Source organism: Mustelus asterias, chromosome 4, assembly GCF_964213995.1.
Source record: "Mustelus asterias chromosome 4, sMusAst1.hap1.1, whole genome shotgun sequence".
Taxonomy (NCBI): Eukaryota; Metazoa; Chordata; class Chondrichthyes; order Carcharhiniformes; family Triakidae; genus Mustelus; species Mustelus asterias.
The window spans coordinates 26,148,532-26,172,677 of record NC_135804.1 but is presented as its reverse complement, the minus strand read 5'-3'; the positions used below and the strand labels follow the sequence as shown (position 1 = coordinate 26,172,677).

The following is a 24,146-nucleotide window of genomic DNA, read 5'->3' as shown; positions in this document are numbered from 1 at the left end:
ACTGTATTCACTGCTCTCAATGCAGTCTCCTCATCAATGGGGAGACCAAACGCTGACTGGGTGACCACTTTGTGGAAAATCATTGCTCTGTCTGCAGGAAAGACCCCCAACCGTCTGGTTGCTTCCCATTTCAATTCACCATCTTGCTCACCTTCCTGTCTCTGCCTTGCTGCAATATTCTAGTGAAGCTCAACACAATCTGGAGGAACAGGAACTTATCTTCCTGATTCAGCACTTTACAGCCTTCAGGACTCACCATTGAGTTTAACAACTTCAGACGATGAACTCTGTTCTCCATTTTGATTTATTCACACTCCATCGCTGCCCCCAAGTGCCTGTCTGTATTTTACTCTCATATTTTTGCTTTCAAACAGTGCTGACCCTTTTTCTTATATTAACACTTTCTGCTATTTTGGACATTCTCTCTTCCATTTACTTCCATCAGGAAAAAGATACAAAGTTCTAAGGTCACGTACCAACCAACTCAAGAACAGCTTCTTCCCTGCTGCCATCAGGCAAAATTCCGTTCACTGCAGCGGGACTGGAGAATCTCAGCCACCAGCGAAGAATCTCAGCCACCACTCGGAGAATTTCAGCAAGAAAATGCTTTTGAATGGACCTACTTCGCATTAAGTTGATCTTTCTCTACACCCTAGCTATGACTGTAACACTACATTCTGCACTCTCTCCTTTCCTTCTCTATGTACGGTATGCTTTGTCAGTATAGCGCACAAGAAACAATACTTTTCACTGTATATTAATACAACTGAAACTGACAATAATAAATCATATCAAAAAATTCAGACAGTGTTGACCTTTATTCTGTGATTCACACTTACTCTAGATCAAAACTCTAGTCTTTAACCCTATCATTCCCATTGTCTTGTGTTCCATGATATCTTTATCATTTAATCTCGCCTGTCTTCTAACCCATCCCTGACCTTCTATTTTGCTCCAGCTGCCCCTCCCTCTTTGTATAAAACCCATCACACTTCCACCTCTCTCCAGTTCCAAAGAAGAGTCATATGAGATTTGAAACGGTTAACTTTGCTTCTCTCTTCACAGATGCTGCCTGACCCGTTTAGCTTTTTCCAGCATTTTCTTGCCGGAATTCTCCGAGCTCGCCGGTGGCTGGGATTCTCCGGTCCCGCTGCAGTGAATGGAGTTTTGCCTGAGCGCCAAATTCTCCGTTCTCCCTGGCAGCGGGACGAGAAGGGAATCAGAGAAGCTCGGCCTTTGTCCTTATTTCAGATTTCCAACATCTGCAGTATTTTGCTTTGAAAATGTTTTACATTCGAATTTAAAGCGGGTGAAATATTAACAAATCAAAGTTGCATTGTCGCTTGACTTTGTTCATTATGAATGCATGACTTTTTGACAGAATGTGCCAGGCAGCTGTTCCCTAATGTATGCAGTTCCCTGTTATTTCATCGATCTATTTTGCCTTTTGTGGTGCCCCAAGGTTTTACTGATCATCCTATTTTCTCCTTCAGTTATTCAAGTACGTTGGTCTCTGTGACAGTCGTCACTATTCCCTATTTATAGATTCAGCGCCTGTGTTTTTAGTAGCTGTGGCTGTTCATGAGAACTGTATCATTCTGCATTCACCCAGTTACGCTGAGAGACGGTCACTGCGGTACAGCTTGCTACTGGTAAAACTGTCCTTGTGCTCTAAAAACTGCGATTGAACATTTAGCATGTTTCAAGAAGTTACCTAAGCTTAACTAGTTCAGTCATCTCTGCTTTGGTACAACAAATCAGATCTGAAGTCGACTTTACCGTCCTGCGCTTCCTCACTATCTTTGCCAAAAGAAAATAAACAACCCACGATCATATCCGTGGAGTCAAGCAATGAAATTGCGTTTGCGGCAAAAGGATCAGGAGTTGGGGCAGAAGCTAGCTCCTTTATTGCTTTGACTTGTCGCTGGTCAAGCCAATTTCCAAGTGAGTAGGTATGGGCATTTCTTCCACCCTCCTCAGGTGTCACTGGACATAAGACCATAAGACATAGGACACAGTCTGAAAGATGTGAGGGTAAGGTGCATTGGCCCATGTTAAATTCTCCCTCACTCAGCCACTCGGCCCATCGGGTCTGCTCCGCCATTCAATCATGGCTGATATAATACATATTTGGGACCATTCTGGTCAATGCCTGTAAACCGTAAAAACAGCTGCTGTTCTAGGCTGTATCTGTGACAAATACAAACAGCAATTGATCTCAATTTTAAAGTTTATTTATTAGTGTCACAAGTAGGACATAGAACATAGAAAGCCACAGCACAAACAGGCCCTTCGGCCCACAAGTTGCGCCGATCACATCCCCACCTCTAGGCCTATCTATAGCCCTCAATCCCATTAAATCCCATGTACTCATCCAGAAGTCTCTTAAAAGACCCCAACGAGTTTGCCTCCACCACCACCGACGTCAGCCGATTCCACTCACCCACCACCCTCCGAGTGAAAAACTTACCCCTGACATCCCCCCTGTACCTACCCCCCAGCACCTTAAACCTGTGTCCTCTCGTAGCAACCATTTCAGCCCTTGGAAATAGCCTCTGAGAGTCCACCCTATCCAGACCCCTCAACATCTTGTAAACCTCTATCAGGTCACCTCTCATCCTTCGTCTCTCCAGGGAGAAGAGACCAAGCTCCCTCAACCTATCCTCATAAGGCATGCCCCCCAATCCAGGCAACATCCTTGTAAATCTCCTCTGCACCCTTTCAATGGCTTCAACATCTTTCCTGTAATGAGGTGACCAGAACTGCGCGCAGTACTCCAAGTGGGGTCTAACCAGGGTCCTATAAAGCTGCAGCATTATCTCCCGACTCCTAAACTCAATCCCTCGATTAATGAAGGCTAGTACGCCATACGCCTTCTTGACCGCATCCTCCACCTGCGAGGCCGATTTAAGAGTCCTATGGACCCGGACCCCAAGGTCCTTCTGATCCTCTACACTGCTAAGAATGGTACCCTTCATTTTATACTGCTGCTCCATCCCATTGGATCTGCCAAAATGGATCACTGCACACTTATCCGGGTTGAAGTCCATCTGCCACTTCTCCGCCCAGTCTTGCATTCTATCTATGTCTCGCTGCAACTTCTGACATCCCTCCAAACTATCCACAACACCACCTACCTTGGTGTCGTCAGCAAACTTACCAACCCATCCCTCCACTTCCTCATCCAGGTCATTTATGAAAATGACAAACAGCAAGGGTCCCAGAACAGATCCCTGGGGCACTCCACTGGTCACTGACCTCCATGCAGAGAAAGACCCCTCCACAGCCACTCTCTGCCTTCTGCAGGCAAGCCAGTTCTGGATCCACAAGGCAACAGCCCCTTGGATCCCATGCCCTCTCACTTTCTCAAGAAGTCTTGCATGGGGGACCTTATCGAACGCTTTGCTGAAGTCCATATAGACCACATCCACCGCTCTTCCTTCGTCAATGTGCTTGGTCACATTTTCAAAGAACTCAACCAGGCTCGTAAGGCACGACCTGCCCCTGACAAAGCCGTGCTGACTACTTTTGATCATACTAAACTTCTCTAGATGATCATAAATCCTGTCTCTCAGGATCCTCTCCATCAACTTACCAACCACTGAGGTTAGACTCACCGGTCGGTAATTTCCCGGGCTGTCCCTGTTCCCTTTCTTGAATATAGGGACCACATCCGCAATCCTCCAATCCTCCGGAACCTCTCCCGTCTCCATCGACGATGCAAAGATCATCGCCAAAGGCTCCGCAATCTCCTCCCTCGCCTCCCACAGTAACCTGGGGTACATCCCATCCGGTCCCGGCGACTTACCAACCTTGATGCCATTCAATAGTTCCAACACATCCTCTTTCTTTATGTCCACATGCTCGATCCTTTCTGTCCTCCGCAATCCAGCAGTACAACCACCCAGATCCCTTTCCACCGTGAATACCGAGGTAAAGTATTCATTAAGCAGCTCCGCCATTTCTAACGGTTCCGCACAAACTTTTCCCCCTTCACCTTTTAAGGGTCCTATGCCTTCACATCTCATCCTTTTACTCTTGACATATTTGTAGAAAGCCTTGGGATTCTCCTTAATCTTACCCGCCAAGGTCTTCTCATGACCCCTTCTCGCTCTCCTAATTTCCTTCTTAAGCTCCTTCCTACATCGCGTATACTCCTCTAAATCCTTAACACCTCCTAGCTCTCTGAACCTTCTGTACGCCTCTCTTTTCTTATTCACCAGGTTCATCACAACCTTCGTGCACCACGGTTCCCGTACCCTACCAACACCCCCCTGTCTCATCGGAACGTTGTCATGCAGAGCTCCAGACAAACATTCCTTGAAAATCCTCCACTTTCCTTCGGTACTTTTCCCCAAGAATGCCTCCTTCCAATTTACCCGTCTAATTTCCTCCCTGATGACACTGTATTTCCCTTTACTCCAGAGAAACACTTTCCTAGCCTGCCTGACCCTATCTCTTTCCAATGCTATCGTGAAGGAGATAGAATTATGATCGCTATCCCCAAGATGCTCACCCACCGAGAGATCCTCCACCTGTCCAGGTTCATTAGCCAGCACCAGATCAAGAACAGCCTCTCCTCTAGTAGGCTTATCCACATACTGTGTCAGGAAACTCTCCTGGACACACCTAACAAACTCCTCTCCATCCAAACCCCTAGCCCTAGGGATATTCCAATCTATGTTTGGGAAATTAAAATCTCCCATCACGACAACTCTGTTATTCCTACATCTCTCCAGGATCTGTTTCCCCATCTGCTCCTCAACATCTCTGTTACTATTGGGCGGCCTATAGAAAACACCCAGCAAAGTTACCGACCCCTTCCTGTTCCTAACCTCCACCCACAGAGATTCCGTAGTCAGTCCCTCCACGGCGTCCACCTTCTCTACAGCCGTGACACTATCTCTGATCAACAGTGCCACTCCCCCCCCTCTCTTGCCTCCCTCCCTGTCCTTCCTGAAACATCTAAAACCCGGCACCTGAAGCACCCAGTCCTGTCCCTGAGACATCCAAGTCTCCGTAATGGCCACCACATCACAATTCGAAGCAGCAATCCACGCTCCAAGCTCATCCACTTTAATCACTACACTCCTGGCATTAAAATAGACACATCTCAGACCTTCAGCCTGAGCACTTCCCTTCTCCCTCACTCGTCTAACCTCCCTCTTACCCTGTCTACATTCCTTATCTATTTGCGAGCTAACCTCCTCGCTCTCAGTCCCCTCATTTCGATTCCCTCCCTCCAACCTTTCTAGTTTAAAGTCTCACCAGTAGCCTTAGCCAACCTTCCCGCCAGGATATTGGTCCCCCTGGGATTCAAGTGCCACCCGTCTTTTTTAAACAGGTCACACCTGCCCCTAAAGAGGTCCCAATGATCCAAGTACCCAAATCCTTGTCCCTTGCTCCAGTCCCTCAGCCACGCATTAATTCTCCACCGATTCCTGTTCTCACTCTCCCGCGGCACAGGCAGCAATCCCGAGATTACTACCTTTGCATTCCTCTTTCTCAGCTGTCTACCCAACTCCCTATATTCTCTTTTCATGACCCCTTCCCTCTTCCTACCGATGTCAGCAGTACCTATATGCATCACGACCTTGGGCTCCTCTCCCTCCCCCTTCAGGATTTCTGGGACTCGACCAGAGACATCCCGGACCCCTGCACCAGGGAGGCAAACCACCATCCGAGAGTCCCGTCTGTGTCCGCAAAAACGCCTATCTGACCCTCTCACCGTAGAGTCCCCAATTAGCACTACCCTCCTTTCCTTACCCCTTTGCACTACTGGGCCAGGCTCAGCTCCAGAGACACTGCCACCGCTGCTTCCCCCAGGTGGGCTGTCCACCCCAGTAGTACTCAGACAGGAGTACTTATTATTAAGGGGCACATCCACCGGGGTGCTCACCATCACCCGAGCTTTCTCCTTCCTCACTGTTACCCAGTTACCCTCCTCCCGTGGTCCCGGTGTGACCACCTGCCGATAGCTCCTGTCAATGACCTCCTCACTATCCCTAACCCGGCGAAGGTCCTCGAGCTGCAATTCCAGTTCCCTAACATGGTCCCTTAGGAACCGCAGCTCAACACACCCAGCACAGATATGGTCGTCCGGGAGGCTAGGAGCCTCCAGGACCTCCCACATCCTACATTGGGAACAACATACTGGCCTGACAGTCATACTTGCCCTTTTAAACACAGGGAAAAAAGTGAATGAAGATTATTCCTCTCTGTTCCAAATTATTTCTACCAAGGTACCCGGAGAAAAGTAACTTATAAATAAAATTTTTTAAAAATAAGAAACTCACCCCTGCTCGCCCTTTCTGCCTAAGCCCGATGAGCCAAATCCCCTCAGTTCTCACTCAGCTCCGTCTCACTCCGCTGCCCGCTCCCAACGCTGCCCGCTAGATAGTGGGACCTGCCTTTTAAACCTCCTGTGCACTAAAAAAAAAACTCAAGAGACCCTTCCCAGTAAACCCCGCGGCCACTGCCGGTTGCGCGCCAAAATTTAAAACTAAATTAAATAAATAAATAACACCCGCGGAAAAGTACTTAAAACTAATTCTTACCCCAAAAATCCTGTCACCAGTCACAGCTCTGCCTTTCTCCACAGCAACAAGAGGACTAACCTCCCAACTAACTGACTTATATAGAACTTTTGACCCTTCCCAGTAAACCCCGCGGCCACTGCCGGTTGCGCGCCAAAATTTAAAACTAAATTAAATAAATAAATAACACCCGCGGAAAAGTACTTAAAACTAATTCTTACCCCAAAAATCCTGTCACCAGTCACAGCTCTGCCTTTCTCCACAGCAACAAGTAGGCTTATATTAACACTGCAATGAAGTTACTGTGAAAATCCCCTAGTTGCCACACTCCGGCGCCTGTTCGGGTACACTGAGGGAGAATTTAACATGGGCCAATGCACCTTAACCTCACATCTTTCAGACTGTGGGAGGAAACCGGAGCATCCGGAGGAAACCTACACAGACCAGGGGAGAACATACAGACTCCACTCAGATGGTGATCCAAGCCGGGGATTGAACCCGGGTCCCTGGCACCGTGAGGCAGTAGTGCTAACCACTGGGCCTCACAGGAATCAGCTGCTGTTGGATTATGTGGCACATTATAATGGCAGCAAAGCTTTGAAAAATTAATGTGCCTCATGCATCTTCAGTCTGACTGGCTTGTTGATCACCCTCTAGTGCGACCAGGATTCCGTGTAGCCTGCCAGGTAAGTACCTCTTTTGTTTCCCCATCCACTGCGATTCCCCATCCCCATTGTAGCACTGGGCTGTCCAAGGGACTGGGAAACAGTTATGAGGAGGCCGAATGTCAGGTAGTAGTTCCCCAATGGGACTGTCGAAATGTTTCCTCCAGTCTCTGCTTGTGCTCCAAGTACAGTCCTCCCAAATAATTCTCAGCAAGTTAAAATCTCACATTCAAACTGGAATGACTTCAATCAGGCCACTGAGGTTGGCCTATTGGAATATGAACTCCCCGATTTAAGGAGTCAATTGATGGGCCAATCAGGGAGTGTTTTCCTTGCATTGAACCGGGCATGTCAGTTCCTCTGGCACTCCCGAAGGTAGACTGCTGACTGATAGCACTCTGTGTACTGCTATTGGAAATGTAAATAATTTTAGTGAAGGACTTCTGCCTCCGAAGGCTTATTACACAAACACGTATTCTGCACAGTTCAGAAGCTCTAGTGTCATTCCGATTTGGTAATCTCGAACAGATATTCATAATTAGCTTCACTTGTTATTCATTATCCCAATCCATCACATTGCAAATGTCATCCGCATTAAATTTAGGTTGAATTATTTCCTGCAGCTTCATAACTTGCCTTGTATAAAATACAGGAGTACTTGAATACCCTCTCTATTCTTCCCTATCTCGGAGTGTCATTTTCACATTCTGATAACACTTGGCAGGTTAACAATACAGCTCAGTGACCTTTCATAGATGACAGGTCAAAGTCATGGAGCAGAAACCTGACCTTCCTCTCTTCACAAATGCTGCCTGGCCTGCTGAGTGGCGCAGGCATTTTCTGTTGCCTTTTTTCCTGTAAAATTGTCCCAAAGCACAAAATGCAGAGCTGGCTGGTGAGGGCGGGTCTGCTGCCTTTTCTCCACTCTTTCACCATCCGAATGACTCACACGCTCTCTTTGTGTCTTTTCATTGTGTGGTGATTGTCCCTTTTCAGGGCAACGCAGCAGAAGAGGGCCATCTGGCTGGAGGGACCAATTGGGATTGAGAGTGGGTAATCACCCCAGGGGGTGGAGTCCTCTCTTGGGCAGGCTGAAGACATGTAGAGCCTGGAGCAGCCAGTGAACCGGGGTCTGCCAGTCTCTGTACGGTTTTCCTTGTAAATAAATACCATGTGTGTTCCTGACAGTGTGTGAGCGGGCATCAGTACACTTCACCCTCCGCACAATAATCTTTCACACATTCAATGATTCCTGCTTTCTTTTTAAACAATTCAAATGTGATTTATAAATGATTGGACTATCTGTTGGTCCATGTCGCTATCACTTTCCTTCAGAGTGACAGACAGAGGGGCTTAATTATTTTTCAGCTTTTAATTCTGAAGGATCATACACCAAAAACATGGGCGTAGATGAAGACTACTCTGGTGTATCGTTGCAGAACTTTGGTTTTATCATAGAGCCATAGAATCCCGACAGTGCAGAAGGAGGCCATTTGGCCCAGCGAGTCTGTACCAACTCTCTGAAGATCATCTTACCCAGGTCCACCACCCAGCCCTTGGCCCTATCCCTTATAACCCCGTGCATTTAGAATGGCCAATCCACCTAACCGGCACATCATTGGAGTGTGGGAGGAGACAGGAGCATGCAGAGGAAACCCACGCAGACACGGGGAGAACGTGCAGACTCTGCACAGACAGTGACCCGAGGCCGCAATCAAACCCGGATTGCAGGCACTGTGAGGCAGTAGTTCTAAGCACCGTGTTGCCCAGTTTTCCTTTCAGATTGCCAGCTTTTGCACACAATACTCTAGGTGTGGCCTCACCAAGGCCCTGTATAATTGCAACAACGCATCCCTGCTCCTGTATTCAAAACCTCTCGCAATGAAGGCCAACATGCCATTTGCCTTCTTTACCGCCTGCTGCACCTGCATGCTTACGCAACCATGTCTTCTGTCCGGTGATGGGGAGAGCGGGTCTGCCACTAACTGTGATTGGCCTACCCATTTACCTTTTTACACTGGAGCTTTGGCACCTTCAAGTGTTGGTTCTTACCACCACTCACCCTCCACAGTGCAGTGCTCACCTCCCCCCCCTCACCCTCCACAGAGCTCACAGCCCCCCCCACTCACCCTCCACAGTGCAGTGCTCACCTCCCCCCCCCCCACCCTCCACAGAGCTCACAGCCCCCCCCATTCAGCCTCCACAGTGCAGTGCTCACCTCCCCCCCCTCACCCTCCACAGTGCTCACCCCGACCCCTCACACCCTCCACAGTGCTCACCCCGCCACCCCTTCACCCCCCCCACAGTGCTCACCCCGAACCCCCCCCCCCCCCCCCCGTCACCCTCCACAGTGCTCATCCTTGGAAGTGCTCGCCTTCCCTCACCCTGTTTAGTGCTCATCTTCCCTCACTCTCTCTCTCCATTGCTCACCCTGCACTCCCAGACAATGCTGACTCTTTCGAACTTCTGCAAGGTTATTCAGGAAGTGGGGGGGTGGGTTCACTATCAAGAAGGTCGGGGGGTGAGAGTGAGCCAGGAAGTGGGGGGCAGAGGTGAACGTGCAAGGAGCCAGGATGTCGGAGGAGAGTGAACATCATCAGGACATGTTGCTGGGTTGGGGGGGGGGGGGGGGGGGGGGGGTGGGGGGGTGATCATTACCAGGATGGGGGGTTGGGGGTTGGGGAGGGGGGCGGAGGTGGCATTGATTGATTATTGCTGGGATTGGAGGCGGGGGTGTGGCTGTATTCACATTGCCATGATGGAGGGAAGGAGTTAAGGTTGCTGGGATGGGAGGGGCGGGGTGAACATTGCTGGGGGTGGAGAGAAAAAGGATGAGCCATGGTGGGGCTAAAATTGCCGGGACAGGGGTAAATACTGCCAGGTCATGTTGAGGAGTGTTGGGATGCGGGTGAACATTGTAATTAGTGCCACTCCATAGACTTTACACCTTGTGAAAAGCTTTAATTAAATCTCTGTAAATGTAAACATAGAAACATAGAAGATAGGAGCAGGAGGAGGCCATTTGGCCCTTCGAGCCTGCTCCGCCATTCATTACGATCATGGCTGATCATCCAACTCAATAGCCTAATGTGTTTGACAAAGTCCCGCACGATAGATTATCGTGCAAGACTAAAGCGCATGGGATTGGGGAAAGTGTATTGAGATGGATAGAAAACTGCTTGGCAGAGAGGAAACAAAGAGTAGGAATTAATGGGTGCTTTTCAAATTGGCAGGCAGTAACTAGTGGGGTCCCACAGGGATCGGTGCTGGGACCCCAGCTATTCACAATATACATTAATGATTTGGAATAAAATGTAATATCTCAAAGTTTGCAGATGATACCAAGTTGGGTGGGAGGGTGAACAGTGACGAGGATGCAGAGATCCTTCAGAATGATCTGGTCAGGTTGGGTGAGTGGGCTAATCAATGGCAGATGCAGTATAATTTGGATAAGTGTGAGGTTATTCACTTTGGAAGAAAAGAAGGCAGATTACTACCTGAATGGCTGTAAATTGGTCAAGGGGAGAGTGCAGCGAGACCTGGGTGTCCTTGTGCACCAGTCACTGAAGGTAAGCATGCAGGTGCAGCAGGCGGTAAAGAAGGCAAATGGCATGTTGGCCTTCATTGCGAGAGGTTTCGAGTACAGGAGCCGGGATGTGTTGTAATTATATAGGGCCTTGGTGAGGCCACACCTAGAGTATTGTGTGCAGCTTTGGTCTCCTTTTCTCGAGGCAGTTCAGCAAAGGTTTACCAGGCTGATTCCGGGGATGTGGGACTGATGTACGAGGAGAGATTGACCAGGTTAGGAGTCCAGAACCAGGGGTCTGAGGATTCACCTCAAGTGCAATATCCAGCCGCCTCTTAAATACCATTTAGGACGGAGGTGAGGAGACAGTTCTTCACCCAAAGAGTGGTGAGCCTGTGGAATTCATTACCACAGGAAGTAGTTGATGCCAAAACATTGAATGCATTCAAGAGACGGCCGGATATAGCACTTGGGGTGAATGAGATCAAAGGTTATGGAGAAAAAGCAGGATTAGGCTACTGAGTTGGAGAACCAGCCATGAGCGTAATGAATGGCGGAGCAAGCTCGAAGGGCCTATCTTTTATGCTTCTATGTTTCTAATCCTGCTTTCTCCCCATAACCTTTGATCCCATTCGCCCCAAGTGCTATATTTAGCCGCCTGTTGAATACAATCCAAGTCTGTGTGCTTCTGCTCAACGGATCGTACTGCCATTAGGAATCGCACAGCAATGCAGGCAAAGTGAAACCAGTTTAAATTTCCTGTGTGAATACTGCGGATTTGCAATCACTGGGACTTCCTCAGGGTCATGAGGGGCACCAGCAACTTAAGTTGAGTCATTCACCCTTCCCATTTTCATTCTGTTGCTTTTTTGTTGAGGTGCATTTTACAACTAAAATTTTGTATAAGAAATGATGGACTTCTGTAGCCAATGGCCAAAAGGCCATTGTATTTCAAACAATTAACAACACGCAAAAAATCCTCTGTCAATTATCACTGGTATGTAAATGAATTATTTAAAAAGCACAGTATTCACTTAACCCTCACACCAGAGCAATAATGTTGTTCTTACTCAGATAATGAATATTATCATTTTACTGATGCTAGTGAACATGTTGATTGATTTGAGACCAAAACAAATTACTCAGGGTGGCATGGTAATAAGAACACTGTTCTCCCCACAAAACATATCCCACCAACAGCAAACTGGAGCAATGACACAGCAATGAGATACCATGCGCCATAACACCGATCGGAAATTCTTACTGAAAATCCAGCCGAGGAGGGGTGGCGGGGTGGGGGGGGGGGTGGGGTTTGTAGGGTCATGTTACGCTGGGCCTTGTTGGTCAGGCCCTGAAGTGGGGTAGGGTCTGGTAGGATTGAGCCTTAGGGGTCTAGGAAAGTGTTGGACTGGGTGCCGGGCCTTGGGGAAGGGGGTGATTGGGTCAGATTAAGCTTGGGGGAGAAGGCTGAGTTTGGGGGAAGACCCATTGCAGAGGGGGTAGTGCACAGGGTTTCCCATGGTGGGGGGGGGTGGGGAATGCCATGCGGGTTTGGGAATGTAGAATATCCCACTTGCGGGTTGGGGGGGGGGGGGGGGGGTTGGTTGGTGTGGGTCAGCACAATAGTTACACAGAAGCAAGAAGTGATTTAAATTCTAACTTTGTCTGGGTGACTATTGCTGTAAGACAGTTGGCACCGATGGAAGTTTGTGACTGAAATCAAAATTTTAAATGGGTTCCCAGTGCAGGGTAATTAATGCTCAGGGGAAGTTTAAACTACCTGGGCAATCCTTATCTGGGAACCTCTGGGGAGGGAGATTCCCCAGTGGATTTTCAGGGTACCCCCCACAGAGACAATGCCTCAGAGCTCGCAGGTTACAGCCCTGTGAGTGTTAAAGAGTAATTGACTTCTCATAGCCCCATACAATGCTGAGTTGAAAATATTAACCACTCCAACATGAGGAAATACTGCACTTTGGCCAGATCCTGCTCACGAAAGAAGGAAACGGGTGGAGAAATTCACAGGGATGCCATCAGAGACTTCCTAAAGCAGTATTTACAGAGGTACAAAGAACCCAGGCCTCAGAATATAGAAACTTTGCTAACTCCTGTCGTGATGAATTAAGTTATTCATTTCAATATTGAATCACTAAAACATCAATTTTAAGGAATTAATTACTGAGCAACTTTGACTAATTTGTAATGAACACAATGTTAATAACATATACTCAATCATAAATGACTGGTAGAAAATCTCAGTGATTCCTCAATAAAATTTAAGTATTAAAATTTGATATTTTTTCTTCATTAATATGCTTTTACATTATTTTTAAAAATCAGCAGAAGCAGTTAGGTTGTGGTCTGGAACTCTTTCTCTACACCCGAGCTATGACTGTAACACTACATTCTGTCCTCTCCTTTCCTTCTCTATATACGGTATGCTTTGTTTGTATAGCGCGCAAGGAACAATACTTTTTACTGTCTTCTAACACGTGGGAATGATAAATTAAATCAAATCTTGCTCATTCTATTGGTTTAGAAATAATTCAAACATTCAGGGAGAGTAATGTGAACAATACCAATTAAAACAGTCGCAAATGGGATTCACATTTCCTGAAAGTGTTGACGTATGGTTGGGTACAATTCCTCCTGTACTCAGTTGATAGTTCTGCAGGTGTGAGCCTATACTGTGAGTGTTAGCAGGTTATTTGGTTACTGGGACTTGCCATAGCCAAGTCCAACATTATCCTCACCTCAACACATACATCCAAGCCTGAACAGTAAACAAAGATAATGATAACAACCCGCTTTTTCTTTCCTTGTCTGAGCACCAAGATCAACTGTAGAATTCTTATCCCCTGAGCAAGTTGATTTTTACAACCCCCAATCAGCCTTCTGACGATACATGCCAACCAGCTGCCCGATCCTGCCCGCTCCATTACAAAGGCATGGCCTTGTTACCATGCCACAAGCAAGGTGTTGGTGCCAAGGCTCTGGGCTGGTGCGATATCAAATGGCCCAGACAGACTTTGCCAGCAGGAAGGTATGTTCAGGAAGGAGAAGCAGCCCAAAGCTGCAGGAACACACATTACTCAAGCAGAGCCCAGAAGGGCTCCCATGGGCCCTGCCAAAAATGTTAACACTTGCTCTCTCAAATTCATCTGCTGATTCACCATTATATCATTATTCTCGACTGAGTGTGGAGTCCGTTCCATTCCTGCACCCTCTACTGTAAATATGCACATAGTTACATAATTAATTAATACAAGACTATGAGTATGGCTTCATTGTGTCTGGAGCACGATCCTTTACAGTCGCAGTAATAGGATTCTTCAATTATCAAATGTTAATGGCTTCTGCTTTTGCTCTTCTCTACAACTGAAAAACTTTGGCTATCAAAACCTTTCAGAATTTTAAAGACCTCCATTTGGTCTATTTGTACTCCATTTGGATCCTTGTTTTCCAAATAAGTGTTAAGTTTAGTTTATTGATTAGTTTATTGATTAAGTGGTCTCCTTATTTTTCATACCTTGAATTTATTGGTGTTGAAATTCTACAAGCTGCGTCTTTTTTTGCACTCCTCTCCAGTATTGACAACACCCCAATTTGGTGTCATTCACAAATCTGGACATTTTGGGGCAATTCTCCCATCCCTAATTGTTTAGCACAGCGGGCTGGGAGAATCCTGCGGCAGGCGATTCGCGAGGTTCATGCACGCGTTCGCACCCTTTAGCTTCTCCCAGCACCTGAATTCCGGTGGCATCTGCTCCACGCTGGAAATCGATGGGGAGGCGCACCATTTAAATGGTCATTTGAATATAATTTAGATAAGATTAGCAGGCCCGGGACTGAAGTCTCCGGGTCCACTAGCATCCCCCTCACCCCTGCCAGAGTGGTTCACTCCAGCGCGGTTTAGAGTAGCTCCCCATTAATGGGGAACTAGCGGCCCGACTCCGCTGGAGGGTCAGGTGGCAGGGGAGGTGTTCCCTGGGCATTGGCACCCTGGCAGTGCCAGCCTGTGCCCTCTGGCATTGCCCAAGGGGCAAAGTGCCAATGTCCAGGAGCTCCCTGACACTGCCCATCGGGCATGAGGCAGTGCCAAGGGGTGTGGCATATGGGGGCGTGGCTAAGGGGGCAGAGCCTAAGGAGCAATCGGCTGGTGTGAGGGGGGTCTCGCTGCCATTCTGCAATTGGGATCGGTGGGGGAAGGAGGGAGGCCAGTGATTGGGGCGGGCTGGGAGAGGGGGGGTCAGCCTGCTGTGGGGGGGGATCAGGACTGCGGGGGAAATCCGTAGGGGCCGTGGAGACTGCGGTGAGCCGGGAGTGGGGGGGGGGGGGGGGGAGAGGGTCGGGGCTGGGCCCGGGAATGGTTGGGGAGGCCAGCGATTGGGCCATGGAGGGTGGAGAGCTGGCGTTGTGGGCTGCAGGGCTGGGCAGCGATCGGGAGGCTGGCAATGCAGGGCCACTGCGAATGGGCCAATCTCGGCACTGACAGAGTATGCACAGTGGCCCGCTCAGCATGTTGATTCAGCCTCTCCAGTGGGAATAGGCCCTGCTCCTGAAATTTAATGATATTCACGCTGGTGGCCTCCGCAGTGCAGAGAGCGGGAGATTCTTCTCTGAACTCCCACTGGAAAAAACAACATGAATTACTCCAGTTTTCACGCAAATTTGACACTTAGAATTTTTTTGGGAACATTCCACCTTTTATTTCTGATTCTAAAGTGCAAATCATTGATATAAACTGTGAACAATTATATTCCCAGCAGTCCTTGTGGGACCTCACTTTCCACCATTTTGAATAATAACCCTTTCCCCTTATGCTCTGTTTTCTATCCGGCAGCATCCACTCTGCTGCGTATCCCCTGATTCTGCATGCTCAGCATTATTCAAGAGGCATCTTAAAAAAGGCACTTTTGGAAATAAGATTAAATTTCATCGACTGCATTACTTTTGTTTATTCTCTCTGTTACCACTTCAAAGAATTCATTGCGGTTGGTCAAGCAAGACCTTCCCTTTTGAAATCCATGCTAACCATTCATTATATTGAAAGGGTGCAGAGGAGATTTACAAGGATGTTGCCTGGATTGAGTGGCATGCCTTATGAGGATAGGCTGAGGGAGCTCGGTCTTTTCTCCTTGGAGAGACGAAGGATGAAAGGAGACCTAATAGAGGTATATAAGATGCTGAGGTGCATAGATCGGGTGGACTCACAGAGACTTTTTCCCAGGGTGGAAATGGCTGCTACGAGAGGACACAGGTTTAGGGTGCTGGGGGGTAGGTACAGGGGAAATGTTCGGGGGAAGTTTTTCACACAGAGGGTGGTGGGCGAGTGGAATCGGCTGCCGTCAGTGGTGGTGGAGGCAAACTCAATAGGGTCTTTTAAGAGACTCCTGGATGAGTACATGGGACTTAATAGGATGGAGGGTTATAGGTAGGCCTAAAAGGTGGGGATATGTTCGGCACAACTTGTGGGGCCGAAGGGCCTTTTTTGTGCTGTAGTTTTCTATGTTTCTATATTTTTGGTTTCTAGATTTTTTTAAAAAATTCTCCTTTAATCTGCTATTTTTCCCACCACTGATGTGAAGCTGACAAGTCTCTTTTTACCTGGACATTGTGCCAGTTTAAAGCTTTTGCCACCTCCCTATTTATCCTTCCTGCTCGGACATTGATCTCATTCTGTTCCGGGTGAAGGCCAACACACTAGTACAGTTTCTTCCTAATGTCATTATCCCATGAAAAGAAACTCCTCTTTCTCACACCAATCCTTTCGCCACATGTTAATTTACTTGACCTATAGTTTCCATTACAATCTGCACTTGCTTTGGCAGTAGTACTGGGGTTATTTCCCTGGAGGCCCTGCCTTTTGTTAAATTCGGTTCCTATCTCCTGATACAGTCTCAGCCAGACATCCTCCCTGTTCCTACCAAAATTGTTTGTTCTGACGTGGACTCTGATAATTGAATTTTCTCCCTTTCTTTTCAAATTCCACTCTAGCTGCCTTGTTCTGCCTTGTTACCTTTTTTGTGAGAGGGAGGTCATGCCTCACTAAACTGGTGGTGTTTTTTGAAGAAGTGACCAGAATGGTTGACGAAGGAAGGGCCGTGGACGTTGTCTATATGGACTTTAGTAAAGCGTTTGACAAAGTCCCTCATGGTAGGCTAGTGAAAAAGGCTGGATCCCATGGGATAAAGGGGGAGGTGGCTAGATGGGTGGAGAACTGGCTTGGTCATAGAAGACAGAGGGTGGTAGTGGAAGGGTCTTTTTCCGGCTGGAGGCCTGTGACTAGTGGTGTTCCGCAGGGCTCTGTATTGGGACCTCTGCTGTTTGTGATTTATATAAATGATCTGGAAGAAGGAGTAACTGGGGTGATCAGTAAGTTTGTGGACGACACAAAACTGGCAAGACTTGCAGATAGTGAGGAACATTGTCAGAGGCTACAGAAGGATATAGATAGGCTGGAAATTTGGGCAAAGAAATGGCAGATGGAGTTCAATCCTGATAAATGCGAAGTGATGCATTTTGGTGGGAATAATGTAGGGAGGAGCTACACGATAAATGGAAGAACCATAAAGGGTGTAGAGACGCAGAGGGACCTGGGTGTGCAAGTCCACAGATCTTTGAAGGTGGCGTCACAGGTGGAGAAGGTGGTGAAGAAGGCATATGGCATGCTTGCCTTTATAGGACGGGGCATAGAGTATAAAAGTTGGGGTCTGATGTTGCAGATGTATAGAACGTTGGTTCGGCCGCATTTGGAATACTGCGTCCAGTTCTGGTCGCCACACTACCAGAAGGACGTGGAGGCTTTGGAGAGAGTACAGAGGAGGTTTACCAGGATGTTGCCTGGTATGGAGGGGCTTGGTTATGAGGAGAGATTGGGGAAACTGGGGTTGTTCTCCTTGGAAAGACGGAGGATGAGGGGAGACTTAATAGAGGTGTATAAAATTATGAAAGGCATAGATAGGGTGAACGGTGGGAAGCTTTTCCCCGGGTCGGTGGTGACGTTCACGAGGGGTCATAGGTTCAAGGTGAAGGGGGGGAGGTTTAACACAGATATCAGAAGGACATATTTTACACAGAGGGTCGTGGGGGCCTGGAATGTGTTGCCGGGCAAGGTGGTGGAGGCGGACACACTGGGAACGTTTAAGACTTATCTCGACAGCTATATGAACGGAGTGGGAATGGAGGGATACAAAAGAGTGGTCTAGTTTGGACCAGGGAGCGGTGCGGGCTAATTGTTCTTTGTTTCTCGTTTCAAGGCTTCATTCTATGATCATCTTGCTGGTGCCAGTACAGAGCGAGACTGCGGATAGTTGGGAACCTGTCTCGGGGGCAGGGAATTCAGATGGTGTTCGTAAAGCAGAAGTGGAAATGAATAGGGTTGGGAAGCATTTTCTGATCGGGGCCAGTGTGATCTCCTGGACTCGTTTCGATCGCCTCAGGGGGGTCGGAGAGGAATTTCCCAGATTTTTTTTTTCCCCATATTGGCCCTGGAGTTTTCACTCTGGGTTTTCGCCTCTCCCTGGAGATCACATGGTCTGGAATGGGGGGGTGGGGGTGAGTTAATAGGTTGTGATGAACAAAGCATCGTAGCTGTGAGGGACAGCTCGGTGGATAGGATATTAGGATGTAGATAGGCTGGAAAATTGGGCGGGGATCCTGGATTCAGGATTCAATCCTGGACCGGGGAGCGGCGCGGGCTTGGAGGGCCGAAGGGCCTGTTCCTGTGCTGTATTGTTCTTTGTTCTTTAATGAAAGCTGCACCATCATAGTGCGCTATTAAAAATAGAGCATGCTCCACACGTTTTGACTTAAAAATTGCCATAGATTTCAAAAGGGAAAGTCTTGCTTGGCCAACCGCAATGAATTCTTTGAAGTGGTAACTGAGAGAATAAACAAAACTAATGCTGTCGATGTAATTTAACTTCATTTCCAAAAGTGCCTTTATTAAGATATATATTATATATGCAAATCCTGATTTGCATATATAACCGCCAGATTCTCACTGACACCAGCAAATCATCAGGCAGGCTCTGGGCACCAAGTAGATGCTTCGTCATGATGTTCAATTGGCAGACGCAATGTAAACAGGTCATTAAAAATCACCCTCAATAGCGATGGGTATTGAATTATATTCCCGAGAATACAATTGGATGATAATGGAGACCAAGCCTCCATGTTACATGAAGAGATCAGACCTTTCTGCGGCTCATTCCTATGCTGGGTTCATGTGAGTGTAGCTGTGGAATTCACTTTCAAGGTCTGGGGTTGATGCAGAAATTATGGCACCAATTAAAATGAGGGACATGTGAACGAGGCAAATTAATATGATAAGGGCTATTTGTCCACATGGAGGACATGGACTGGTTGGACCAAAAAAAACCCCATAAAACCCCTCACCCCAGCCACTTCCACAGCTACAACCAGAAACCAACGTCAAACACTTATTTATTTTGGTGCCTCCAAGATCAACTAGTCAGCAGCTTCACCAAGATTAACTCACCCAACCCTCCAATAAACTCGTCTTGAACCTATCTCAGCCCATACCCTCTCTAATCTCATCTCATTCACAAGTCACTTCTCACTCCCTTCGCCCCATTAGCCTGCTCACCACCTAACTTATTTTCTTCATGCTAGCTGAGATTGTAAATCGCTCCCTCTCCTCAGGCACCATATCCCTCCGTTTTATCATCCCTTGCCTCCTTGAAAAACCCACCCTCAATCACTTTGTCAGAGCAAACCCCCACCTGATTATCAACTTCTTTGTGCCCTTAAAGTTCTTCGATCTCCCAGATCCATGCCTCATCCATTCTGAATTCCCAGTCTGAATCTGTCCATTCAGCTTGCTACCTTTCCAAATCATGGCCTGAACCAAAGTTGCGCTGACATCCTCAGTGACATTGATTGAAAATTCTAACAGGACCAGACAGGAGAGATGCAAGAAGGATGTTCTGATGGTGGGGGTGTCCAGAACCAGAGGTGACAGTCTGAAGATACAGGGTAGACTGTTTATGACTGAGATAAGGAGAAATTTCTTCACCCAGAATGTGGTGAGCCAGTGGAATTCACGACCACAGAAAGTAGTTGAGGTTAAATCATGAAGTGTTTTCAAGAAGCAGTTAGATTTGGCACTTGAGGCAAAGGGGAGCAAAGGATATGGGGAGAAGATGGGATCAGAATATTGATTTGTATGATCAGTCATGATCATAATGAATGGCAGAGCAGGCTCGAAGGGCCAAATAGCCTCCTCCTGGTCCTATTTTCTGAGCTTTATGTTCCTAAATGCACTACCCCTCTTCAACATTCTCCAAGGCTTCAGTGAGCTTGGTTTCTCTTTTCTACCTTGGCTTTCCTTCCTTGTCATACATTGTTATCTTGGCTACTCCTCCACTTCCTCATCCCTTGGTGACATCAATCATAGATATAACATCAGCTTCTACATGTACACTGGTGGCACTCTGCTCTACCTCACCATCTCCTGTCCACTTGACACCCCCGCCTCTCTCTCCCCTCTCTCTTCCCCCCCACCCCACCACCCCCACCCCCCCCCCCCCCCCCCCGCCCCTCACAGACTTCCACCAACTCCATCCCCCACTCCAGCAATTGTCTAAGCTGAACTGAACTGTTCACAATCTCGACATAAGTTAAAGCCCCACTGTGAAATGTTGGCAGTGTTAGAAACTGCTCATGAGTTTGAAGAAAAAGCTTAAATGTATTTCTTATTCCTTTCAAGTGGCAAAATAAATTCCTGTTGCAAAATACTACCTCCGTAGGTTTGTTGCATTTTTCCAGCACAAGAAACCCTGCCAAGAGGAACATCCCAGAACTATACCAAATGCATGGCTTTAAAAACAAAATCATTGCCTTAGAATAGAAGACTGTGGTGTTAAGGTGTTTTTTTTTGTAAATGGCCCATCCACATAAATAGGTCTTAAAAGAGATTTGCACTGATCTTTTTGCCCACATGGTACACGTAGTGAACTTATACATATATAATTCAATAAATACATTTCCCTACCTGGACCAAAGCCCACTGGGAGGAAATAGCTCCTGGATAAATGCTGTCTGGTAGATATATAGGCAGATAACATGGCCTGCAGTATAAAACGCCACCATAACACAGATTGTATTAAATCCAACATGGCTCATTGGGAAGTGACAGGCCCACCATGTGCTAATTCCAATGAAAAGCAGATAATAAACTCCTGAAAAAGCAGATGGAACTGTAATTCCTGCAAGAGGAAAACAATATTGTCAGTAATACATTAACCAATATAAATATGCAGCAACACATTTATACCTTTAACATGTTTAAATTTTATTGCCTTGTTCCCATTGAGTAGCTAATAATCAGTACACCATTTTCCTTTAGCTGATGGAACAAGCATGTATATTTCAAACATCTTAACAGTTTAAAACACCTACACTTAAAGATCAGTGGAGTTTGCAGGACAAAAACGCAGGGCGGCACGGTGGCACAGAGGTTAGCACTGCTGCCTCACAGCGCCAGGGACGTGGGTTCAATTCAGGCCTCAGGTCACTGCCTGTGTGGAGTTTGCACATTCTTCCCATGTCTGCGTGGGTTTCCTCCGGGTGCTCTGATTTCCTCCCACAGTCTGAAAGACGTGCAGGTTAGGTGGATTGACCATGCTAAATGTGCGGGGAGATGGGGGTGGGGGGGTGGTGTTGGGACTAGATAAGATGCTCTTCAGAGAGTTGGTGTAGACTTGATGGGCCAAATGGCCTGTTTCTGCACTGTAGGGATTTTATGGTTCTATTAATTAGCTTCTGTCATGACATGCTCGACATTTGAACGGGACCAAGATTTCTGAAACTAATTATGCAAATTGGAAAGTAGATTGAAATGTTGTAATTGATTCTGTGCAAATGTTCCTCACAGAACACTTTCAAAATGAATATTTGCTCATGAGATGTAGTTGTTGTTGTAATTTACTGCTGACCCCTAACTACCCTTGAGAACATAAGAGCATAAGAACTCGGAGCAGGAGTAGGCCATCTGGTCCCTCGTGCCTGCTCCGCCATTCAATAAGATCATGGCTGATCTTTTTGTGGACTCAACTCCACTTACTCGCCAGCTCACCATAACCCTTAATTCCTTTACTGTTCAAAAATGTATCTATCCTTGCCTTAAAAACATTCAATGAGGTAGCCTCAACTGCTTCATTGGGCAGGGAATTCCACACATTCACAACCCTTTGTGTGAAGAAGTTCCCCCTCAACACAGTCCTAAATCTGCTTCCCCTTATTTTGAGGCTATACCCCCGAGTTCTAGTTTCACCTGCCAGTGGAAACAACTTCCCTGCTTCTATCTTATCTATTCCCTTCATAATCGTATATGTTTCTATAAGGTCTCCCCTCATTCTTCTGAATTCCAATGAGTATAGCCCCAGTCTACTCAGTCTCTCCTCATAAGCCAACCCTCTCAACTCCAGAATCAACCTAGTGAATCTCCTCTGCACCCCCTCCAGTATCAGTATATCCTTTCTCAAGTAAGGAGACCAAAACTGTGCACAGTACTCCAGGTGTGGCCTCACCAGCACCTTATACAGCTGCAATATAATCTCACTGTTTTTAAACTCCATCCCTCTAACAATGAAGGACAAAATTCCATTTGCCTTCTTAATTACCTGCTGCACCTGCAAACCAATTCATTGAGATTCCTGCACAAGGACACCCAGGTCTCTCAGCACAGCAGCATGTTGCAATTTTTTACCATTTAAATAATAGTCCATTTTGCTGTTGTTCCTACCAAAATGGATGACCTCACATTTACCAACATTGTACTCCATCTGCCAGACTTCGCCCACTCACTTAGACTATTTATGTCCCTTTGCAGACTTTCAGTGTCCTCTGCACACTTTGCTCTGCCACCCATCTTAGTGTCATCTGCGAATTTTGACACACTACACTTGGTCCCCAACTCCAAATCATCTATGTAAATCGTAAATAATTGCGGACCCAACACTGATCCCTGAGGCACACTACTAGTCACTGATCGCCAACCAGAAAAACACCCATTTACCCCTACTTTTTGCTTTCTGTTAGTTAACCAATCCTCTATCCATTACCCGTAACACCATGCCCCTTTATCTTATGTAGCAGTCTTTGGTGCGGCATCTTGTCAAATGCCTTCTGGAAATTCAGATACACCACATCCACAGGTTCCCCATTGTCCACTGCACATGTAATGTTCTCAAAGAATTCCACCAAATTAGTCAAACATGACCTTCCCTTCATGAACCCATGCTGCGTCTTACCAATGGGACAATTTATATCCAGATGTCTCGTTATTTCTTCCTTGATGATAGATTAAAGCATTTTCCCTCCTACAGAAGTTAAGCTAACCGGCCTATAGTTACCCGCCTTTTGTCTACCTCCTTTTTTAAACAGTGGCGTCACATTTGGAATGTGAGAAGATGGCAGTGAGCAGCCTTCTTGAACCGCTGGAGCCTGTATGTTGTAGGAACACCACAGTGCTGGTAAGATAGGGCATTCCATGATATTGACCCAGCGACAGTGACTATAGCTCCAAGTCAAGATATTGTGTGTGACTTGGAGGGAAACTTGCGACTGGTCGTGTTGCCAAACATCTGCTGCTTTTCTAAGTAGTAGAGGTTGTATGTTTGGAAGGTGCTGTTGACGGAGTCCTGATGTATTGTTGTGGTGCATCTTATAAATGGTACATACTGCTGCCGTTGTGCTTTGGTGGTGGAGGGAATTAATGTTTAAAGTGGTGGATGGCAACCAAATGGGCTGCTTTGTTCTGGATGATGTAAGCTTCTTATGTGTTGTCAGAGCTCCACTCGTTCAGGCAAGTGGTGTGCATTCCATTACATTGTTAACTTGCGCCAGGTGTTGTAATATCTTGCTGTTTACTGACACCGTTTGTTGTATAATGGGTTTTTTATATGTCTCAATGAGAAGATCTTGAAATCTGTACATTTAAATATGAACTGTTTATTGATAGTCGTTAATTATTCACAGATCTCAGATATTGTCAAGCATAGTGCTGTCTCCAGGCTGCTTACTTACAGAGAATTGCTCTAGGCTGTTCTCTCTGAGTCGCTTACCATGTGATTCTATACATCATGCTGTGGAAGGTGCTATTTGCCAGTCCCACATTAACCCTTGTTCTGCTGAGCCTCTTCAAATTACAATGGCATGCAGAAAACATCACAACACGATGTGCCTTGCACCTGTGAAAATGCTTTGTGGAGTCTGAAGGTGAGTGATAAATATAAATACTGTGTAGCCACAGCATTTAAATGGCTGATCCAGTTACATTTATGGATAATGGTGACAATCCCCCCCCGCCGCCCCCACTCAAATATTAACAGTGGGAGAATTCAATGATGTCAATCCTGTTAAATGTCAAGGGGAAATGCACATCCTCGCTCT

The 24,146-nt window shown here is 46.9% G+C and overlaps 1 protein-coding gene across 4 annotated transcripts in view; it reads right to left on the bottom strand.

The window, feature by feature from the left end:
- piezo1 (piezo type mechanosensitive ion channel component 1 (Er blood group)) overlaps positions 1-24,146 on the bottom strand; it is a 347,945-nt gene that overhangs the window by 155,308 nt on the left and 168,491 nt on the right. For all 4 annotated transcript variants that reach the window (XM_078210703.1, XM_078210705.1, XM_078210706.1 and 1 more), the window contains exon 7: positions 20,746-20,959. In XM_078210703.1, the coding sequence (XP_078066829.1) occupies positions 20,746-20,959 (214 nt within the window). The remainder of the gene's footprint in view (positions 1-20,745; positions 20,960-24,146) is intronic.